Source organism: Ursus arctos, unplaced genomic scaffold, assembly GCF_023065955.2.
Source record: "Ursus arctos isolate Adak ecotype North America unplaced genomic scaffold, UrsArc2.0 scaffold_14, whole genome shotgun sequence".
In the NCBI taxonomy this organism is placed as follows: Eukaryota; Metazoa; Chordata; class Mammalia; order Carnivora; family Ursidae; genus Ursus; species Ursus arctos.
Genome location: NW_026622808.1, coordinates 67,833,761 through 67,854,842, shown reverse-complemented (window position 1 = coordinate 67,854,842; position 21,082 = coordinate 67,833,761). Strand labels below are relative to the sequence as shown.

Below are 21,082 nucleotides of genomic sequence, written 5' to 3'. Positions count from 1 at the left end.
GCCCACCAACATTAGACTGGCACTGCCCAGTCCCACCCCCGTTTCTCCCCCACTGCCCACCTGACCACTGAGGAAACTGGCCTGGACATCAGGCTGGTTGCATAATTCACATCAGGTCTGTTAACCTCTTGAAGCCTCTGTTGCTTCCTCTGTGAAATGGGCATAATGACAGCATCTAGGCATCATGGGCTACGCAAGCAGACTGAACCACAGAACGAGCGGAAGGTGCTAAGCACAGAGCCCGGCACGTAGTAAGCGTTCAGGAAACGCCAACCACCGCGGTCGTTTTTGTTATTATTACTTTCAAGTCCCATTTTGCCTCATCGTGCTCCATGATGCCCTGGAGGACAAGACAGCCTCGCACAGAGGCAAGCGCATGGGGCTGATCCAGCCCAGTCTGTCTGTCTGCTCAGCCACGCTTTGGGTTCACAAGGGGACAGGGACCATGTCTGTCTTGCTTCCTTTTTTTTTTTACAACTCCCACCACGGTGTGTGAGGAACGAATGAATGAGCAGGCCTGCATTCCGGCTGCAACGCTGCCAGAAGCTGGATGACCTTGGGCAAGTCACTCAGCCTCTCTGCGCCTCCATGTCCATGTCTGTTAGTATCATACTCTGTAGGAAGAAATCTATACCACCTGGCACACAGCTGGTGCTTAAATAAAGGCCAGTGAGTGTTACAGTGATTATAATTGATGAACTTACAGGCACACCACTGGGAGGTATAGAAACCCCTCTACCCCAGGTCTAGTTTTCTCCATAGTCCTCCTGCCCTTTTAGATTTTTTGTTCATCGGCTGTTCCTCACACACCTACCACTCCCATAGCCCCGCTGGAAAATAATTTCCTTGAAGGCAAGCACTCTGTCATGTTTCCCATTGGGTCCCCAGAGCCTGACACATAGTAGGTACTCATAAATTCTGTTGTATGGATGGATGGATGGATAGATGGATGGATGAATGAAGGCGCCAAACAGTGGCCAACAAACACGTGACCTTTATTTAGGGCTTATTTGCCAGGTTCCCTGCTAGGCACTTTGGAAAAATATGTTCACCTATTTCTTAGGAAAACCACCCCAGGTGAGATTCAGAGAGGGTCTGACAGGCAGGTGGGGAGCAGTGATGAACTCAGTCCATTCAGCCTACTTCCCCCAGGGTATCCGCACAGAATTAGCCAGAGCCTGGGGGGGTTGGTGGGGGGTTTGCAGTGGCAGGGAGAAGGGTGCTGAATACACTATGGGCCAGGCCCACACTTGGCTCTCTATGTGGTATCTCCCCAAAGCCCCTTTGGTAGACACCATTCTCCATGGTGTTACAGATAAGGAGACCAAAACTCTGAGAGGCAGACGTGATTCACTGAGGCCACCCACCTACCAACTGGCCAGAACTGGGACTCCAGGCCCAAGTGTCTTTTCTCAGTCCCACCCACCTCCCTTCCTGGCTCCTCACTGCGTCTGAAAGCCCATGTGGTAACAGAGATTCCTTTGGCTTAAGGCATGGATGCTTATCAAAATGCCTTTATTTCTGTCAAGAGATGCCATTCAGTTATCAGTTAAAATGTATCAATAAATAATTTATAAGACCATTGAAATCAGATGGCTTGCTAAGCTAAGAACAAGTTTTGATGGCAGGAAGAAGGTAGAAAAGAAACCCCAAATCTTTTTTTTTTTAAGATAAAATATATATATATTAGAGAGAGAGGGCACCAAAGAGAGAGAACAAGCGTGAGTGAGGGGCAGAGGGAGAGGGAGAAGCAGACTCCCCACTGAGCAGGGAGCCGGAGGCGGAGCTCAATCCCGGGACCCCGGGAACATGACTTGAACTGAAGGCGCACACTTAACTGACTGAGCCAGCCAGGCCCCCCAAGGGTCCCCAAATCTTAAAACCTCAGACTCTCAGGGTGAGAGGCCATGTTACACTCCATCCACCCGTGCCTCCTGCACGCGTCCCACATAAGTAACTCCTTATTTTATCAATGGGGCAACTGAGGCTCAGGAAATGGACCTGCCCAGGCAAAGCCAGGATGCAAACTTGGAGGTCACCTGCTGCCTCCAGCCACTCCAGGGGACTGCTCTAGACCCTGACCATGCTCAGGACCCCCCGCACAGCCCGTCTCGGCTGCCTGAGGAAGCCCCTTTCCCGAATGCCACCTTGTTTGTCTCTCATGCGACATCTGCAAGAGTGCGTCTAGGATGTCTGTTTTATTGCTGCAGAAACTACGCCCAATGGCACAGTTCATAATAAGCATAGCAAAGTCATAAAATGCTTACTATTTTCGAGGCTCTTCCCTAAGCACTCGATATAGATCAACTCAATATTGGCAACAACCCTATGAGGGGTGGACCATTACCATCTCCATTTTATATATGGGGAAACTAAGGCCCAGAGAGGTGATGCAACCTGCTAGGATTTAAACCCAATCGGCTCGGCTCCCGAGTCCAGCCCACTCTCCTTGCCCAAGGCCACGATGCCCACTCAGCCCTACTGACCCCAGCCCGGGCTCTTTCCTGGGTCTTCCACACAAAGCCAGTGAGCAGCACATACTGGGCTCGGCCATTGCTGACCAAGCGCCCTCAAAGAACAGATCTGCCCCCTCTCTGCCTGGACCCTCCATCTGTCCCCTCTACTCAGGGGCAGAGGAAGAACCTCCATTAAACCTCCTTGACCAAGCCATGTACCCTGTTCCTTCACTCCACAGACATTAGTTGAGCACCTACTAGGTGCCAGGCACCGTGCTGGCGGCTGGGGACACCAGGAGGAGAGAGAGTCAGACATGGCCTTGTCTTCGTAGGGGGACAGACAGCAAGATCACATCACTCAGGGGCAGCCCAGGACTCTGAAGAACATAGAACAGGGCAGTGCTGGGAGCAGGGGGCCCCTGGGGTGGAGACGTTAGAGCTCAGAGGAGCCAGCCACACTCTCTCTGTGGGGAGAGATGGCTCCTGGCCCAGAGGTGGCTCAAGTGATGACCCTGCCATGGTCCAGCCAGTGGCAGAAGCAGATGACCCAGGGGCACAGGGGAGCTGAAGCTGGCTCCACCAGCCTGCCCTGCACAGAAGCGCCACATGTCCCCAGAATCAGAGAATAGACTCCCAGAGCCACAGGAATAAAGCCCAGGGGTTCCTCCTGGAATGACAGGTTCATGGAGACCAGGAGACTTGCCCAAGGTCACCACTGATTCAATGAGACCAGGGGGACTAGACCCAGGCTCTCCTGGCTCCCAGCATAGAGTCCCCACTCTCACCTCCACCCCATTCTCCTTAACTCACAGTGCAGGTAAATTTTCCATCCAGAAGCCCAGGTGGCTGGCTTCAGCTCAGAACTTGGAAATGACGGGGCTTCTCTGTCCCTCCTCTCTATGCCTCATTCAGCTGGGTGACCCTGAGCAAGGGCTCTGCCTCCTTGAGTCTCAGCGTGCCCATCTGTGAAATGGGAACCGCGAGGAGGACACTGCCGAGTTGCCACGAAGTCAGTGCAACCTCTGGGTAGAGAGCCCAGGCCCCGAGAAAGTGCTCAGTAAAGAGCCGTGTTATCACCGAGGAGAAAATGGGGAGCCTGGCTGATGCCCTCCACACAGCCCAGCTCCACAACGATCCCAGCGGGTACAGAGGAAATAAACTGATGAGCAAGCCTGCCCGAAAGATTCCATTCCACCGCCCTGTGCAATCGCTGTAAATGGCTTGCACCGGAATATTATCTGGGTGTATTTACGGTATCTTACTGGAAACCACAAAGTGCATTGTATTTTTTTTTCTTTTGCTATTTAAAGCCAGTGGGTCAGAGAGTGAGCAATCTGCAGTGACACGAGCTGAAATATATGATGATTTGGAAAATATACAGATGGAAAAAGGTTGCTTTTGCCAGTCCCGTGGCATGGCGGCTCACAGCCCTTCTGGGCTCAGAATGCCACAGCGGGCTGTCTCCATCCAGAGGAAGCAGAGAGCCTCCCGATAAACAATTGGAAGAACTGGGGGTGTAGGGAGTACCTGTCTGGGCTGAGGCTGGCTAAGATAATAGGCACACAGAGCTGGAAACTGGGAGACGGGCATGTGCAGGCCCCTAGTCTCTGCCCTTCTCCCCTGCCTCGATCCCAAACAAGCGTCTCGGTTCCCACTGGGCAAGGCCGGCACACACCACTGACCATCCACGAAGCGTCAGCACCTGCTCCTCCTGCTTCCATGCCTTTGTGTGTGCTGTTCCCTCAGCCTGGACGTGCCCTTCCTCCCATCTGCCTGGCGAGGGGCAATGTAGCCAGGTGATCCGAGGCAGGGCCCTGGAGACTAATAAATCGGTTCGAATCCTGGCTCTGCTTGCCAGGAGCAGGACCTTGGTGAGTTAATTGACCTCTCAAGGCCTTAGTTTCCTCCTTTGCAAATTGGGACGACGATGACCTTCTAAGTTTGTTTGGATAGTGAAAAAAAGCCAAAGCACATGACAGCCTCGGTCCCCACCAGGTAAGGGATCAATAAACAGTAGCTCTTACGAGATGCATGCTTGGTTAATCCTATCCTTCAGGGTGCAGCTCCAGCGTCCCCTCTCTGAGGGACCTTCCCGATATCCCCTCCCTCTGCTTGTGGCCCGGAAGCTTTGCTTTCCTTACTTTGCGTGGAATTGAATTCTGTCTCTTCCCAGTAGTTTGTGGGGACCTGGACTATTTCTCTGCGAAGGCTCCACAGTTGACGAATGAATGACAGTGCGTGTAAAAGCGTGTAAGCGTGTGAGTGTGTGTGTGTGTCTGTCTGTCCACCATATGAAAGCTGGAAAGAGAACATTAGAACAAAAGACTCATCTCAAAGAATAGCGTCAGGAGAGCTAAAACCCAGGATGAACTGAGGCTTGCAAAAAAAATGCAAACGAGACAAAAAGTCCTTTGTTAGCTGCGTTCTAAGCAAGAATAGGGAAAGAATAGGTCTTTCGCTGGGGCAAGATGGCGTATTGTTAAGAAATGGCAGAGAGAAAGTGGAGCTGGCCCGCCCCTTGCTTCTGTCTCTCTCACTCACTGGAAAGGCCTTCGAATCCATCCCTCCAAGCAGTCATTAGCTCACCAGACATGTGCTCTAGTCTCTCTCACAGCCTGAAATGGGTAAGGCGCGGATTCCCAGATGAGGGATCCGAGAACCAGCAGGCCACCCCAAGGAGAGAGGGGGAGCTGCTCAAGTGACTGCTTTCTAGAAGTGGTGACAAATGCCACTGGAGCAGAAGTCCAGAAACGCTTCCAAGTCACTGGGTTTGCAGACGCAGGAGGGTGGTACTCCCCTCCCAGGGCCCAAATCCTAGGTCATCTGTGCCCATCCCTGGAAAAATTCTGGCGGGAGAGTACCAAACAGGAGGTCGTGAGTATCTGGAAAAGAATGCAGCCGTCCCCAGGAGCACAGGTCGGGAAATCACCGTTTCTTTGTTGACAATAATGCTGGGGACATTGCAAATTTCTATATGTGCTAAGAATGTGATTATCTTCCCACATCCTGTCTCTCCCCTGACACAGGGGAAAGAAATTCTTCCGACAGCTCCCCTCCCAGGAAAAGCCCTGCAGGACTGATTCATGTCCACCTCTCTCTGCAGCCCCTTTCTGCACTTCCTACCCTACACCCTAGCGTCCAGGGAGCCTGGGTCACTCTGGACACCCTGGCTCCAGGCTGGGTCACACCTGCAAGCCTCTGCTTCTCCCCTGCCACAGCCTTCCCTCCCGCGGTTGTGGGCCAGCCCATCTACAGTCCACTTGCTCCTCTGCCCCCTGCCCTTGTCTCTCCTATCAGATCCTAGAGCACATTTCAGCCCTGGCTTCGCTGTCTATCCCACCAAACCGTGACCACCCTAAGGGCAGAGCCTGTGGCCGATTCATCAGTCTAGATTTTAGGAAATATCTGCGGGACAGTTAAGTGAATGAATGGATGGACACACGGTGGGGCAGGGGGAGCTTGCACTGTGTGATCCCGTGAGCATTTAAATTATATAAATTCAACCAAAAACCCCTAGGGAAAAATAAATGCAAATACTGTACGCGTGGGAATGCGAACTTGTGAAGCCACCGTGGAAGACGGTGTGGAGGTTCCTCAAAAAGTTAAAAATAGAATGACCATATGATCCAGCAATCCCACTTCTGGATACATACCCAAAGAGAACAAAATTGCTCTCTTGGAAAGATACCTGCACTCTGTGTTCACTGCAGCATTATTTACAAAAGCCAAGATGCGGAAACAACTGACGTTTACATCAGTGGATACATTGTACATTAACTGTGCGTTAATGGATAAAGAAAATGTGAGATATATGTAGATAGAGAGATAGAGACAAAGATAGATAGATAGATAGATAGATAGATATAAAATATACCATTTTATAAAATGGGATATCATCCAGCCATAAAAAAGAGAGAACTCCTGCCATTTGTGACAATACAGATGGACTTTGAGGACATTATGCTCAGTAAACTTAGACAAAGAGAAATGCTGTATGATCTCATTTATATGTGGAATCAAAAAATAAGGGGCGCCTGCGTGGCTCAGTCGTTAAGCGTCTGCCTTCAGCTCAGGGTGTGATCCCAGGGTCCTGGGATCGAGCCCCGCATCGGGCTCCCTGCTCAACTGGGAGACTGCTTCTTCCTCTCCCACTCCCCCTGCTTGTGTTCCCTCTCTCGCTGGCTGTCTCTCTCTCTCTGTCAAATAAATAAATAAAATCTTAAAAAACAAAACAAAACAAACCCAAAAACAAAAGCACTCTAACATGTATACTTAAATTTTAGACTCCTACTGTTCATTCTATACTGTGCATTCCTTCCTATACATTATACATTCATATGAATGCTTTACGGTAGAAGACAAGGTATTCTGAATTTTGTGGCTGATTTAAGGCACTTTCAAGGGTAATCTGACTTGAATACGTTTCACTGTGCATGCCGATGTCAGAAGCTAAGACGTGCCGCTGCTGTACCGTTGGGGAAAGATGGAGGTCTTGGTGAGTGAACACACCTAGGACAATTCCTAGCTAGTTCCAAACCATATTATGAGCATGGTCAACCTGTGAGATTCTCCAGAGTGCTCTGTCTCAGTGTGGGGGCCTCTGAAGAGCAGTTCCACCAGATGGTCAGTGAGTCCAAGGTCAGAAATGAATGGACCCTCCAGCAGAAGCCTGTTCAAGCTCCTCTCCTGTCTATAAGACTTTTCAGAGCCTTTAATACGTGGGTGGGCATTCTGGCTGACCTCAAGCAGGGAGCATAGCATTCTGAGTTCCCCAATTTATCATCCAACGAACACTCCAGAGAAGCGGGTGGAGGGAGGGAGGAAAGTAGCGAGGGAGGGAGGGGACCCTACCATTCTGCTGAACAGACCCTGGGAACAAGTCCTCTTGAATCATGCTATGGGGAAGGGGTCTTCCCTAGGCCTTGACCTCATCAGCATTTTTATCCCATTTAAGCCAATGCAAAGGTGGAAGGGAGAACCAACAGAATGCCAGGCTAAAATGGGTTAAAATGAAATGTACTGGGGTCAAAATGAAAAGCATTCACTCACACAACGGAGGGAACAGTGTGCTTCCTGTGAGCAAGGTACAACCCAGACCTGGGAGTCAGAAGAGAAATAAGACCAAGGCCTTGTCCTCTGGGGCTCAGAGCTGCTGCTGGCACACAGGGTAAAGAGGAGCTTCATGGTGGTGCATTGCTTCATGTGTTTCCTGAGCACCTACTGTGTGCCAGGTCTTGGGGGTGTCCCAGGAGAAGATGATTGACAGGCCTGGGTTCCATGGACACCCCCATGGTCAGGGAGAAGACTGATATTGGACACATCCTTGCAAAAGTAAGCAATGTCACTTCTGAGAGTGGTAAGTCCTGTAAAGACATCAGCATGGGGTGACCAACCTTGATGGTCAAGGAAGGCCTCCTAAAGGAGGTGGCATTTGAGTGGAGAATTGCATAATGCCAGGGCAGACAGGTTACCTGCTATCATTTGGCTGCTTCTCCCTCTCACCCTTCTCTTCCATGTCCTGCTCCAGAGGGAGTTAACGGCAGGTACCCAGTACCCAGGGAAGACCCTTCTGTGCCCATCTGTGGTCACCATGCCCTCCACATGCCAGGTGCTGTGTCAGAGGCCTCTGCTTCCTCACAGAGCTGCCTTCTGGCCCAAGACATAGAAGAGAGCAACACCACAACTATGATTTCCGGAGCACATCCTGTGTGCCAGGCACAGTTCTGAATGCTTCATGGGGAATAAATGATCTCAACCTATAGGACACAGCCTGTGGAACAGACACTATTATCATTGCTGTTTGGTCAAGGTCTGCAGCTAGAAAATGGGGAAGCCAGGAAAAGAACCAAGCAGGTGGCCTTGGGGTTGAACTGTTGTCATACAGTGCTGCACAAATGAGCCCTGGGGTAGTGATGTGATATGAAAAATCCGGCAAGGTAAGGGGCAGACAGGGACGTGTGATCTGTGCTACTCAGGGGTGTCCTGAAGGCTTCTCTGGGGAGGTGACACGTGAGCCAGGAATGGAAGGACAGAAGGGAATCCAGCCAAAGAGGACAAGCCAGGGCAAAGGCCTTGAGGTGGGAAGGGCTTTGGCATGCTTGAGGGTCAAGAGAAAGGCAGAAGGACTGGGGTAGAGATGGGATGGAGATGGAGTGAGATGGGGTCTGGGTGCAGTCACCGACGTCTGTAAAGAACCAGGGACCCTGTCCGTATTTTATTCCCAGAGGAATGGGAAACCACAACAGGGTTTTACAAGGGGGCCGCCATGATCACAGTAATGCTGGAAAGATGCTACCTGGACAGCTGTGCGGTTGGGGAGGCAGGGGTGCATGAGGAGGCTGATGTGGCTGTCTGGGCAACAACTCTCTAAAGATGGAGGTTTTGAACCAGGAGGTGCTGGTGGAGGTGGTGAGAAGTGGACGGTCTGGCAGGTACATTTCACAGGTAGAGTCAGAATGGTGAGCTTGGATTAGCAATTGCACCAATAGCATGTCCCCATTCTTCTCTACACCTCCCCACTCTACTGCACCAAGAATAAAATCTAGTGCCTACATCCCCAATCCCTTGAGCTCACCTTCATCTGAGATGGACATGTGAGCCTCCTGGGAGAGGCAAAGGGATGCTTTCTGATGGCCCCAATCTGTAGGTGTCGGGGTCTTAAATCCTGCACAATGTTGGCACCTGGCAAGATGGGTCATGTGACTCCCCCATTCTGCAGATGGGCAGACTAAGATAGGAAAGGTGGGGTACTCTCTCAGAGTCCTAGTGGCTGGGCTGGGATGGAAACCTGGCCATATGACTTTGATGCCAATGTTCACTTGGCTGCCACATGGCCCAACAAGAAGACAAGGTTCTCAAATACATGTCAGCCTGGAGAATCTGAAATCTGGCAGGCTCACACAAACAGAAGAATCTCCCAGCAGCAGGGAACTCACTACCCACCTCAGCTCTGACACAAAAGAGCCATGTGACTTTGGTTAGCCTCCACTTTGCTCAGAGCCTGAGATGGAGGTAGACAGACCTCCTTTCGTGGGGACAGATGAGGCTATGCATGAGGAAGGGCTGTCGCAGTGCCTGGCCCCTACAGATCCTCAGTGAAAAGACAAAAGACAGGAGAGTGAAGCCCCATATGAGCCACCACCCCTGGGGTGCTGCCTGATCCAGCCTCCCTCCCCTGCACCATGACTCAGTACTACAACAATGATGGCCAAACCTGAGGGAAGAACACAAACTGGATGGAAAAATGGGCAAAAAGCATGAACAGGCAACACACAGAAGAGTAAACATGTACACCCGGTAAATATAGGAAGAGGGTTCACCCGAATTACTTCTCAGGGGAATGCAAATCAAGACAACAGTGAGGAAGCGTTTTATACCTGTTCCCTAGGCAAAAATGAAGTCTGGATAATGCCAAGTGTTGGAGAAGCTGTGGATCAACCCTGCTGGCTGGCAGGAGTGGCACTTGGCACAGTCACTGTGGAGATCAGGTTGACATTCATACCCTGTGACCATCAGTTCCATTCCTCCATATACAACCAAGAGAAACACACACACATGGGCACCAGGAGACGTGCACAAAGAGGCCTGTGGTGGCAATGTAATAAGCAAATGCTTAGAGGTGACCCAGATGCCCCACAACCAAAAGTGCAGAAGCATAGACCGGAGTCTATTACCACAACCAAAAGGGGTCAACAATAGCCAAAGGAACAATGAAGATGGGTTTGATTGCTAGTGAGTGACAAAAGTAAATCCAAAAAAGATTAGATATAGGGTGATGTCTTTTTTTATAAAATTAAATACAACTAAAACCAATTAATTTACTTCTGGGGACTACATCAATATGATAAAACAGACATGAACAAGCATGGAATGGGAAACCCGAGATTCAGGATAGAGAAAGCATGGCTTGGGAGGGAGAGGCAGGGGGCGCACAAGGGATGGTCACAGTAGCGGGTGTAAATTACCCATTCTTGTTCTAGTTGTGTTGGGTGGTGGATTCAAGGGGGGTTCATTGTGTTTTTTAAGAAAAGGAAAAGGCAGAAGGGGGGTGAATGCTTTCTCAAGCTGCCGAGGGCCACACTGGGCAGCAGTTGATAAAGCTGGTGTGGAGTCACGCAAGGCATTCTAATAATCTCTGGCATTTAAGACCCCTGAAGAGTTGGCCTGCCATCTCATCTGAGACTACTGACCCCCTGAGGCTGCAGACCCCTGTTCAGGATCATCTTAGCAAGCCAATGTCTGTGTCGTTGCCCCACTGTTCCCTCAGCCAGGGACGCCACTTACTGGTGAAATTCTTCCTACCCAGATCAAGGGCCATCTCCACTGTCCAGTCCACTTCTCCCAACCTTGGAGTCTCACCCCTGAGCACCCACCACACCCTGTATGCCTTTCCCTAAAGCACAGAGCCACTCTGCTCTCTGGCTGCTCATTGTTATGAGCTGACTTGTGTCCCCCACCCCTTCATATGTTGCAGCCTTAACCCCGGGTGTTTCAGAATGTGACAAGGGACAATATGTATTTGGAGGTATGACCTTTAAAGCAGTGATTGAGTTGAAAAGAGGCCATTATGGTGGGTCCTAATCCAGTCTGACTAGTGTCCTTATAAGCGGAGGAGATTAGGACACAGAGACATCAAGGGCATGCGCACAGGGAAAGACCATGTGAGGACACAGGGAGAAGGCGGCTATCTGCAAGCCAAGGAGAGGCCTCAGAAGAAATCAAACCTGCTGATACCTTGATCTTAGACTTCGGGCCTCCAGAACTGTGAGGAAAGAAGCATCTTTGTTTGAGCTGCCTCGCCTATGGCTCTTTGTTACAGGAGCCGGAGCTGGCTGATGGACTCGTGAGCAGTCCCTCTCCCCTGAGGGATGGTCTAGGTGGGGCTCCCAGGTCTGGCCAACAAAAGCACTGCTGCCTTTGGCCACTGTGATTGGTTTGGGATGCACACATGTCCCAAAGTCAAGCCCTGTTAGCTGATCCAGTCGGGATGAACCTTAGGACTTCTGCAGGTGCCCCCAGAGAAAGGCTAACGCTCTTTCTTGCAAAACTAGAACCTGGAAATTGTGGTGCTGATGCTTTCAGAGCCATCTTGCCACCCCCGGAGGCAGGTCTGGGATTGGTAGAAACCATTCCAAAAGTCAGCACCATCCCTGATTTTGCAGTGACTTAAGCAGACATAAATTCCCCTTTTTGCCTGAGGGGGTTTTGAACTGGGTTTCAGTTTCCAGCATCCAAGAGGGCTTTGTCCGGTACATGCCCATGGCCTTCTGAGATCCAGACAGTAAAATCTGGAACATTCGGGAGGGGAGACAGAGCCATGAAACACAGAGCTGGGGCCCAGAGTGGCTAAGGAGGTGGTAGAAGTTGAGCCTTCGGGTCTCAACATGAGATGAAGAACTATGGGGAGGGGGGAGCTGCCCACCCCCATGTCAACTTTCCCCTCCCTCCTCAGTCACAGACTCTGAGCTGGTCTCAGAGCTACTCTTAATAGAAGACTACACTTCCCAGCTTCCCTTGCAGCTAGGTGTAGCTGGCAGACTGAGTTCTGGCCAATGAGATGTAAGCAGAAGTATAGGGTTGGGGGTGGGGAGGCGATGTTTCCTGCCGTCTGGAGTGTAGCCTTGATGGCCAGAGCTCCTCCCAAAGTCAAAGGCTACACTCTTGATGCCTCACCTACAAGGCAGCCTTGCTGGCTGGTCGTTGCCAGGAAGAGGCGATCCCATGAGGGCTAGAGCACCGAGGGCACTGAGGAAGAGCGCAAGAGCCGAAATCTGAGGCTTGCTTCTTGGTGTCCTCAAGCAGGCTATGTTTACACATGAGGAAACCAAGGCTCAGAGGGGAAGTGACTTTTCAGACCCCTGGGAGTCTCCTTTGGGCCTCCTTGTCCTCTGCTCCACCGCCACCACCTTTCAGGTTCCGGGTCAGGGTAACTCCTTGCTAAGTGGCCTTCAGGTCGTCAGTCCCCCTCCATCCTCAGCAGCTCACTTCCAAAGCAGATCTGCACTGCTATCACTCAGGCCATAGCCAGTGTCGCCTCCCGCCCAGAAGACTGGACCGGACTCCGAACTCTCACCCTGAGACTTCCACAGTTCATTCTATCCCGGCAGCTAGAGCAAGGCTGCGAGGTCCAAAGTCAGAGCCTGTCATTCCCTTGCTCTCCATTCCCTGGAGGAAGACCTGACAGATGTCACGCTGTCAGGCACCTGGCTCCTTCTCTGACCTGAGACTTCCTCCTCCCCCTGCTCACTGTCCTTCAGCTCACTGCACACCAGCCCTCTCACTGTTTCTCAAACTGCCAAACACGTTCCTGCCTGGCGGGCCTTTGCACATCCATTGTTTTGCTCAGCATGTCCTTCCCCCAGATATGCCTGTGGCTCACCTCCCTCATATATCCAGAGGCTTTCCTTGACCAAACAGGCTGGAGCAGCAGCCTCCAGCCATGGTGGGCACACAGTAAATACTTGGTGAACGTGTGAGTTAACGAATGATGTAAATAAACGAATGAATTTTATAGCCACCCCTTAATGAGTCTTCCAGAATCGCTATTACGCTGGATCATGTGATGTTGCCATTTTTGCAGGCCAAAAATCATGGAGTAGTGGCTATTTCATACAGTATGACCTTACTTTGGCAGCTATGCCTTGCTCAAAATTCTCCAATTGCTCCCACCACCTAGAAACTCAAACTGCTCAGTGTGATGCCACATGCCTCCTGGTCCTGGCTTGCACTCACTTCCAAGCCTGTGGACCTGTTGCCCTAGCATTGCTATGCACCGCATTTTCTTCGGCTCCTCTCTTTGCTTGGAATCCCTGAGGTCATTCAATGTGCAATGGATTCCCTCAATTCTACAACTCTGGTCAGCTGGGACGATGGCTGGACAGCAGGGCCTCCTGGCACCATAGCCCTCCACTGCACCCCAGCACGCACTATTATAATGCCAGGCTATGGGCTGGGTTTTCCAAGGCTGCAGACCGTGCTGGCATCAACCCAGTCCTGGGACACCCTGTCACTCACTTTCATGGACCTTGGACAAGTCTGAGCCTGTTTCCTCGCCTGTAACATCTCATATGTCAGCACACACAAGTTTAAAGTAATGCCAGAGCCCAGGCCTGGCTCCCCAGGAACAGGGCACTGGGGATGTGAGCCACAGACGGCAGAAAAACCATGGGTGCCAGCAGAAGGTTCACAAGATGGGGATTTCAGGACCCAAACTGGACTCCCAGCGTTGATGCCACCTCCAGGTCTGAGCCAGGGCAGCCCTGCCCTCTCTCTGGGCCCCGTTCTCCGCCTGAAAAGTCAGCCCCGAGGTTGGAAGAGGGAGAAGAAAGGGCAGGTGGTACAGGGCAGAAGTCTAACCACGAAGATGTCGGAAAGGGCATGGATGTGAAGAGAAGTTCTATAAGAGGAGGCCGCCACGCCCCCTGCCAACCTCACCATGAAGCTGGGGTCTGTCCCCCTCAGGCGTGAGTAAGCAGGTGCCTACAGAAGACGGTGACCAAACATGACCTGCTCAGGACCCAGATGACACTGTTCTTCCTTCCAAGAAGGAGGAAGGAAACATCTGTGGTGAGTGTGACGGGGAGCCCCAACTCTCATGAAGCTGGTATTCCCAAGGGGTGAGGAATGAGTCACAGTGCCAAGTGCTTGGGAATAAAAGGGGACTTAGACCCCGGTGATCAAGGGAGGCCTGGAGGCCAGAGGCCGGGAGGGAGAGATGCGCACAGAAAGCAGGGGCTCTGGGGTGCTGGCTGTGAGAAAGGATCTGAGGCAGAAGGAATGTGTGGTGCTGGGCCCCAGGGCAGGACCCAGCGTGGTGTGTTTGGGAAAAAAGACAAGCCTGGGTGGGCAAGGGGGAGGGGGAGGATGGGAGCAGATGGGGGCAGAGGTCAGCAGCATCTTAAAATGAGAGGAAGCCTCCGTGGAGTTTTAAGCAGGGAAATGACATGATCTGATTTTCATTTACAAAGGAGGGCCCTGCCTGCAGGAAGGTCTGCAGAATAGCCAGGGGGCAGCAGGATAATGGGGGAGCCAGGGAGTCCAGAGGCACCAGCTGTGTGACCTGAGGGGGAGGAGGTAAGGACACTGAGAAATGACCGGACTCAGGGTGGATCTTTTCAATATCCACTGAACTTACTGATGCTGGGGCTGAGGGGGAGAGAGAACTCAGGGGTACTTTTAGAGCAGTTCAGCAGGCTGGGTGAACCACTCCAGCCCAAAGAGACCTGAGGCAGACTTATTTTCAGGGAAGTTCACAGCTTGGTAGCAAGTCTGCAGACTTCCTGGCCCCCTAGTCCAGACACACACAAGAAAGACACACAACATGGCCTTTTCCACAAATATCGGGGCCTCCCAATGACCAACCCCTTTTCCACCAGGATTTTCTCACAATTGCTTTTGAAAACCAAATGTGTGACCTGACACTTTGTGCATGTCTCTGTGTATCTGTGTGTGTGCACACACACACCCATGCTCCTCTATGCATGTCCAAGAAACACACGATTCCCACAAAACAGGGGTTGCAAATTCAAATGCCCGCAGTGTCCTGGTGAGTCATAAAAGGGGGTTGGGTGATAATAGGGAGTGGTGGGGACTGTGGCAGTGGCTCCATTTAAAGGAAGCTTCATTCTCAGCTTGACCCCATTAGAACTATGTAGGCACATATGTAAGTTATCAATAGACCTGCCGATTTTTAAAAAGAAGCCAGAAATTCATAATTTTAGGTGGAAAAGCTTTTTTTTTTTTTTAATTAGTTTTCAGTTTAAGAAACCTCAGTGCTATATCAGCCAATTACCATTTAGGCCACTGGTTGCTGGTTTTCAACTTTGCCATAAATGGTTGGAGTGGTCTGGATTCGAATTAGAGAGCTGACCCTCCCCAGGAGACCTGATTCAAGTCCCGACAGCTGCAGACCCCATACTAGGGAGCTTTCCAGCATGGGGCAGGTGAGAGGGTCGCGGAGGGATCCTGAGGGTATTCTGGTCCCCCACAGCCTCTAAGACCTTGAGAAGTTGTCTGGGTGAGCACATACCCACTTTGAGCTCCTTCCCGAAGACGGTGCGCTCCCCCAGTGCTGAGCAGTTCCAGCGGCCATTGCGGAACTGAAACTGACACTCGTCCAGGCCCATTTGCGAGCCTTCTCCTATGACGATGATGGCGTCGGGTCGGCTCTGGCAGATCGCCCGCTGTCTGGGAGCCAGGCCTGGGATCTTGTTACAGATGATGCTCGCGCCCAGAGCTACCACCGAGGAGAAGCCACTGGAGCAGGGGACACAGAGAAATGGAGTGTTAGGCCAGCAAGGTGGGGGGCATGGCCTACAGGCCTCCCAGGGTGTCTGACACTGTTATCCCCACTCCCTACCCCTACCCACCCCTGTTGCTCCCAGCAGGGGTCTCCCAACTTTTTTGATACTGCACCCCTAACCCACACGTATTCATTTTGTATTCCATATCGGTACTATTGTAGTGCGGATATTCGATATTAGTGAGGCTCGATATCCTTTTAAGATTGACACAAAAAAGATGACATACGTCACAAATATAACACTGTGCCCAAAGGAAGTCGCCTTCGGATTTACGGTAGGGTTCAACTGAGATGAAAGCTAAAATCATTCAAACTAAAACCCAATATTGTTTAGGAATCGTGTCTACGTGGTAAAACTGCAAAGGCAAGCAAGGGGATGAAAACTACAGAGTTTCCTGCAGCAGTTGCCCTGAAAGGTAGTGGGTACATGTTAAAAAAAAACGCAACTGCTTGTACATTTATATATATACTCTCTGGTGTGTACGTATATGTTGTATTACAAACAAAATCTTGGAAAAGTAATTGCAAATAGGTCTACTATTTTCTTTCTGCATATGCCAATGCAGCATGTGTACCCCCTCCAGGCATGCCCCGCCTAGAGGATGCCTGTGACCATTCACGCGGTTCCCATCTTCCTAACTCATTCTCTGCCTGGATACGTACTGGACACCTATCAAGTACCAGGCACCATGCTGGGAGAGGAAAGAGAGAGGGGCCACTTTAGCTGGGGTGGTCAAGGATGGCCTCCCTGGGGAGGTGCAGTGCAGCAGGGCCTGAAGGGCCAGGAGCCAGTCCTGGGAAGGTCTGGGGGAGAGTAATCTGGGCAGAGGGAGCGGCAAATGCCAAGGGGAGGGGAGCAAGCTTGGGATCACCAAGGAACAGAAAGATCCCACAGAAGCTGGTGCAGGGCTCAGGGAGGGGAGAGTCTGAGGAGAGAATCTGGTAGAGGGCTAGAATTTTCTCAGGTGCACCAGGGAGCACTGAAAGGCTGTAAGCAGGAAACTGACAGGATCTCATCCCTCCAGGCCCACCGGAAAGAGGAATGCGGAGCACCAAAGCAGGAGCAGGGAGAAGGGACAGGCAAGAGGGGGTGGTGGCTGCAGATGGAGCTGACCAAACTTGCTGATGGACTGATAGAAGGCTGGAGCTGAGGGGAGGGATGGGGAAGGGTACGAGGGAAAGACAGGCGTCAGTGTGACTCCTGGGTATCTGGCCGAGGGTGAGGCCGTTTCCTAATATCAAGATAACCCCAGACAAGCTCCAGGGGCAACCCTGATGGTGCAGGTAGCCCTCCCTCTACACAAAGATGGTCCACAGGCCTGGAGCTTTTCAAGAGAAGACTCACCCCTGATGCCTCACTCTGGTTATAATAATAAGAGCTTCCATTTATTGAAGGCCACAGCCAGCCCTGGGCAAAGTGCCTCACACTTTCCATCCTGGGACTCAGCTACAGGAAGTTGCTCTGCAATTGGAATTTCTTAAAGCGAGTCTCTGTGTACCACCAGTGCAGGAGATGAGGTGACCCCACTCCTCTCCAAGCACATAACTGACCACTCCTACCCTCTTGCCCTCCAATCCTGCCTCACACCAGCCCTCTTCCTGCCTCTGGCCCTTTGTCCTTACCAGTCCCCTACCCTAGAATCTCTCCCCTTCCCTGAGCTTCACAGGCTTGGCTTCTTGCCATCATTCCTGTGACTTCAAGGGACATCTTCCTTGACCACCCCAGCTAAGGGAACCTGCCTCCCCATCCCACCCTTCATAACTTTGCATCACAGTCTCTGTTTTGTTTACCTAATTCTCTGGATTACTTACGGTCTTCTGAAATGTTTTAATGTACATGTTTGGTTCTGTGTACCCACTTTGTTTATCACTTGTCCTTCTCATTAGACTATGAGCTCTTCGGGGGCAGGGACTCTGTCTGCTGGTTCACTAAATGACTACTGAATGAATGAATGAATGAATGAGTTACGGAGCTTCCAAAATATCACTCAGGGTTAGTACCTAGGACACAGCAGGCACCCCCCCCCATATGTGTTGAATGCATCAGTGAACTTTTGCAGCATTCCTACCATGCCAAGGCAGTAGACAGGTGTTGCTGCAAACATGAGATCCTGCTTGGTGGGCAGGAATCCCCATACCCCTTTCACATATCTGAAAACTGAGGCTCACAGAGATTGAGATCTAGAGGCTAGTGGGTCACCGATCTGAAACCGGAGCCTTGCTACAGCTCTCATTCATCCATCTCAGCCACCGAAAGAGAGTTGCACACAGCTAGAGCTAGAATGTTTGAAATGTTTGAGGAAGAGGCAGCATGGAAAGATTGTCAAGCGGAGATGTTTTGCCACAAGTCAGGGGGAACCTGTGAACGCCTAGCTGACCACCAGGGAATCCCTATCCCAGCAGAGTATAATGATATATTAGAGTCAAAAATTCATAGGAACAATAATCCAGCAGCTAAGGTCTAGGGGACCATCAAAGCTTCCTTCACCCACTAGCTGTGTGGCCTTGGGCAAGTTACATCACCTCTCTGTGCTTCAGCTTTTCCATCACTAAAATGAGGATATTGGTCATTAGTCCTCATTTCACAGGGTTGCTGTGAAAATTAAACGTGTTAAAACAGGGAAAGTGTTCAAAAGTTGCCAGGCACCTAGTATGTACTCAATAAATGTGCTGCTGTTGTGGTTTTTATTATTATTGGATTTGATTGTTACAGGGGATAGTGCTTGAGTCACGGAAACTATCCACATTAATAAGAAAACCGCGGATGCCCTGCCATCGGCCCTGAGCAGGAAGGAACCATCTGGGGAGCCGGAAGGCTTCTTAAGGACCTTGGGACTTTACCCCTCACGCCCATTTTACAGATGGATAACCCGAGGCTCAGGGAGCATCAGGGCCTGGGCCAAATTCACCCTGTAACTCCTCTTCCTGACCTGGACCTCTTCCCGCCCCAAAGGGCGACTGCGGTGCTGAAGGCCAGCGCCCTCCGTAGCTTCCTCCCACCCTGCAGGGCAGCTGGGCCCCTGCGGGGCCAATGAGGTCTCCGCGCGCCGGCGGGAGGTCCGGCGGGCGGGGCAGCCAGGGGAGGTTATTTTCTGTTGTTTTCCCTTTCTCTCTCCCTTCCCCGGTCCCTCCGCCCCGATTCTAATTAAAAAGAAGATAAAGCCTCACGCGGCCAGCGCCAATCAGCCCGACCAGCTTCCTGGATGCTGGATGCGCCCGGGGTGGCGGGGCGCGGGCCAAGATGAAGATTAAAGCAGGGAGAAAAAGAAAAGCCACCCAGACGCGGATGAATCAATAACACTTAGAACACACTCGCAGGCAGACAGCGCGCGAGCCCCGCAGCCGCCTCTCCGCCTGCGGTCGCCTCTCGGTCCGCGGTCGCGGCTGGCGGCCGCCTTGTCGGCTCTGCGCGCACCTGCTTGCAGCCGCGGCGGTTCAACTTGCGAAATGCCCGCTACGGAGACGCGGGGTGGGGAAAGGGGAGGAGTGGTAGTGGAAAAACACAAAGGCTCTGCCACACACACACCCTCGCCGCAGCCCCCGCAGTCTGCCCCCTTCCCAAAGCCGAGCAGTGGGGAGGTGCCCCCCTGGAGGTGGGAAAGCAGGTCGTGTGAAACCTGCCAAGGTGGCCCTTTATAAAGCGCCAGAACCTCTACGAATCCCTCAAGCCCCCCACCCCCACCCCTCCGTGCTTCACGCGCATTATCTCCTAAGTACAAAGGGTGACTGGTCCTGCAAATGCAGCTCCAAGACGTGTCCCGAGCCACCCCCTCCCACTTTCCAGCCAGAGCGCCGCCCCAGGCCCCACCTCCCTGGAAATGCTGGAGTGCAGCAGGGAGGGCTGCTCCGCAGGCGCGCCGCCGGACTCCAGTGCCCAGTTTTAGGGGGCGGGGTGGCCCGCCTCTCTCTGGCGCTGGCTCTTCGAGCTTGTCTCTCTGGGTGTCTAGGGCCATCTCTCGTCCTACCTTTGTGTGTGTTCGTTGGGGATGGGAGGCGCTGTCCCCTTGGCCTGAGAAAGGGCTCTGGGAGTATTGAGGGTTCTTGGAAATCGGGTGGTGTCAGGGATCTGAGCAGCGGTTTGTTTTTTGCCAGCGAAGGTCCCTCCCTCTAGGTACCTGTTCCCCGTTGCAAGGACCGGCCCCGCCTGCCACCCGGGGACTGCCCTGTCTCCAGGAGTGGCTGTGCCCGCGCCTCTATGTACAGTTCCTCTCAGGCTCTGGGGGCTGAACTCTTGGGAGCGGCTGTCGTCCTGACTCCCGGCTCTGCTGTTCCTGTGGGACCTGCTGTTCCTCTGCCCGTGTCAGAAGTGTCCCTAGGAGAGGCTGACCTTTGCAGCAGCTAGTTCTCCTCAGAGTCCCCCAAGCCGGACCGTCCCCACTGGCTGTCTCTGGTTCTGGGGGCTTCCAGAATCAGATATCCTCAGGATGGCCGGACCTCTGCCCAGTCTCTAGAGCTGTGCGCGCCCCTGGGGCGCCCGCCTGCGGGGGGCCTTTGTGCGCCCACAGCGCCCGCACCGCGCCCACCCAGCCTCTCTGAGGGGCCGAAGAAGTTGGTGGCCGGCGGCCGACCCCCTCCCAGGGCCAAGCCAACTTTGCCAGGACACGCGTGCAGGGGATGCGAGCGGCTCTTACCCGATCCGGAGGTAGACCATGCCCAGGCTGAGAAAGAGGTGGCCCAGGCAGCGCCGCGCTTTCCGGTTCATAGTCCCCGCTGGCCGCCGGGGCCGCGGGCCGGGCTGTGCTGATCCCGCGGGCCGGCCCCGGCGGGGCTATCAACATAGCCCGCCCCGGAGGCGCGGGCCGAGGCGTCCCGGGGGCCGTCTGTCCGTGCGCCCGTCCGCTTGCTCCGAGCCTGAGCCTCGCCGGGAGCGCGGGAGCCACGGAGCGGGAGGAGGGAGGGAGGAGCGAGCGCGGCGCGGGGCGACGCCGGGCTGCGCGCAAGCGGCCGGTGCAAGTGAGTGAGGCGCGGGGAGTGCGGGGGCGCTGCTGCCGCCCGCCCCCGCCCCTCCCTCGCTCCCTCCTTTCTCCCGTCCCTCCCCCGCCCCCTCCCTCGCCCGCCTCCCCGGAGCGCCCGCCCCGCACCCCCGCGCCCGCGGGACAGGGCCGCCAGCTCCAAGGGCGCGCTCACGCCTTGCCCCACGCGCTCCCGCGGCGCCCCCTCCCGGCTCCGGAGTGCGGAGCCGGGCAGGGGGCTGTGGGAGTCCGCTCGACCCCCACGGGTCGCTAGCTCGCAAGTTGCGGTCGACCTGGCGCCCAGCGACTGCCCGCGGTGTTAAGATCTAGGCTCAGCCGAGAATCCCCGCGCCCAGGCTTGCCTCCTCGTCCTC

General features: G+C 53.1%; 1 protein-coding gene across 1 annotated transcript in view; it reads right to left on the bottom strand.

The window, feature by feature from the left end:
• WNT7A (Wnt family member 7A) overlaps positions 1–20,509 on the bottom strand; it is a 63,154-nt gene extending 42,645 nt beyond the window's left edge. Inside the window, exons 1-2 of the mRNA XM_026501441.3 lie at positions 20,388–20,509; positions 15,484–15,710 (exon numbers count right to left, since the gene is read on the bottom strand). Of these exons, the coding sequence (XP_026357226.1) occupies positions 15,484–15,710; positions 20,388–20,458 (298 nt within the window). The 5' untranslated portion in view covers positions 20,459–20,509. The remainder of the gene's footprint in view (positions 1–15,483; positions 15,711–20,387) is intronic.
• Positions 20,510–21,082: the final 573 nt, after the last annotated feature.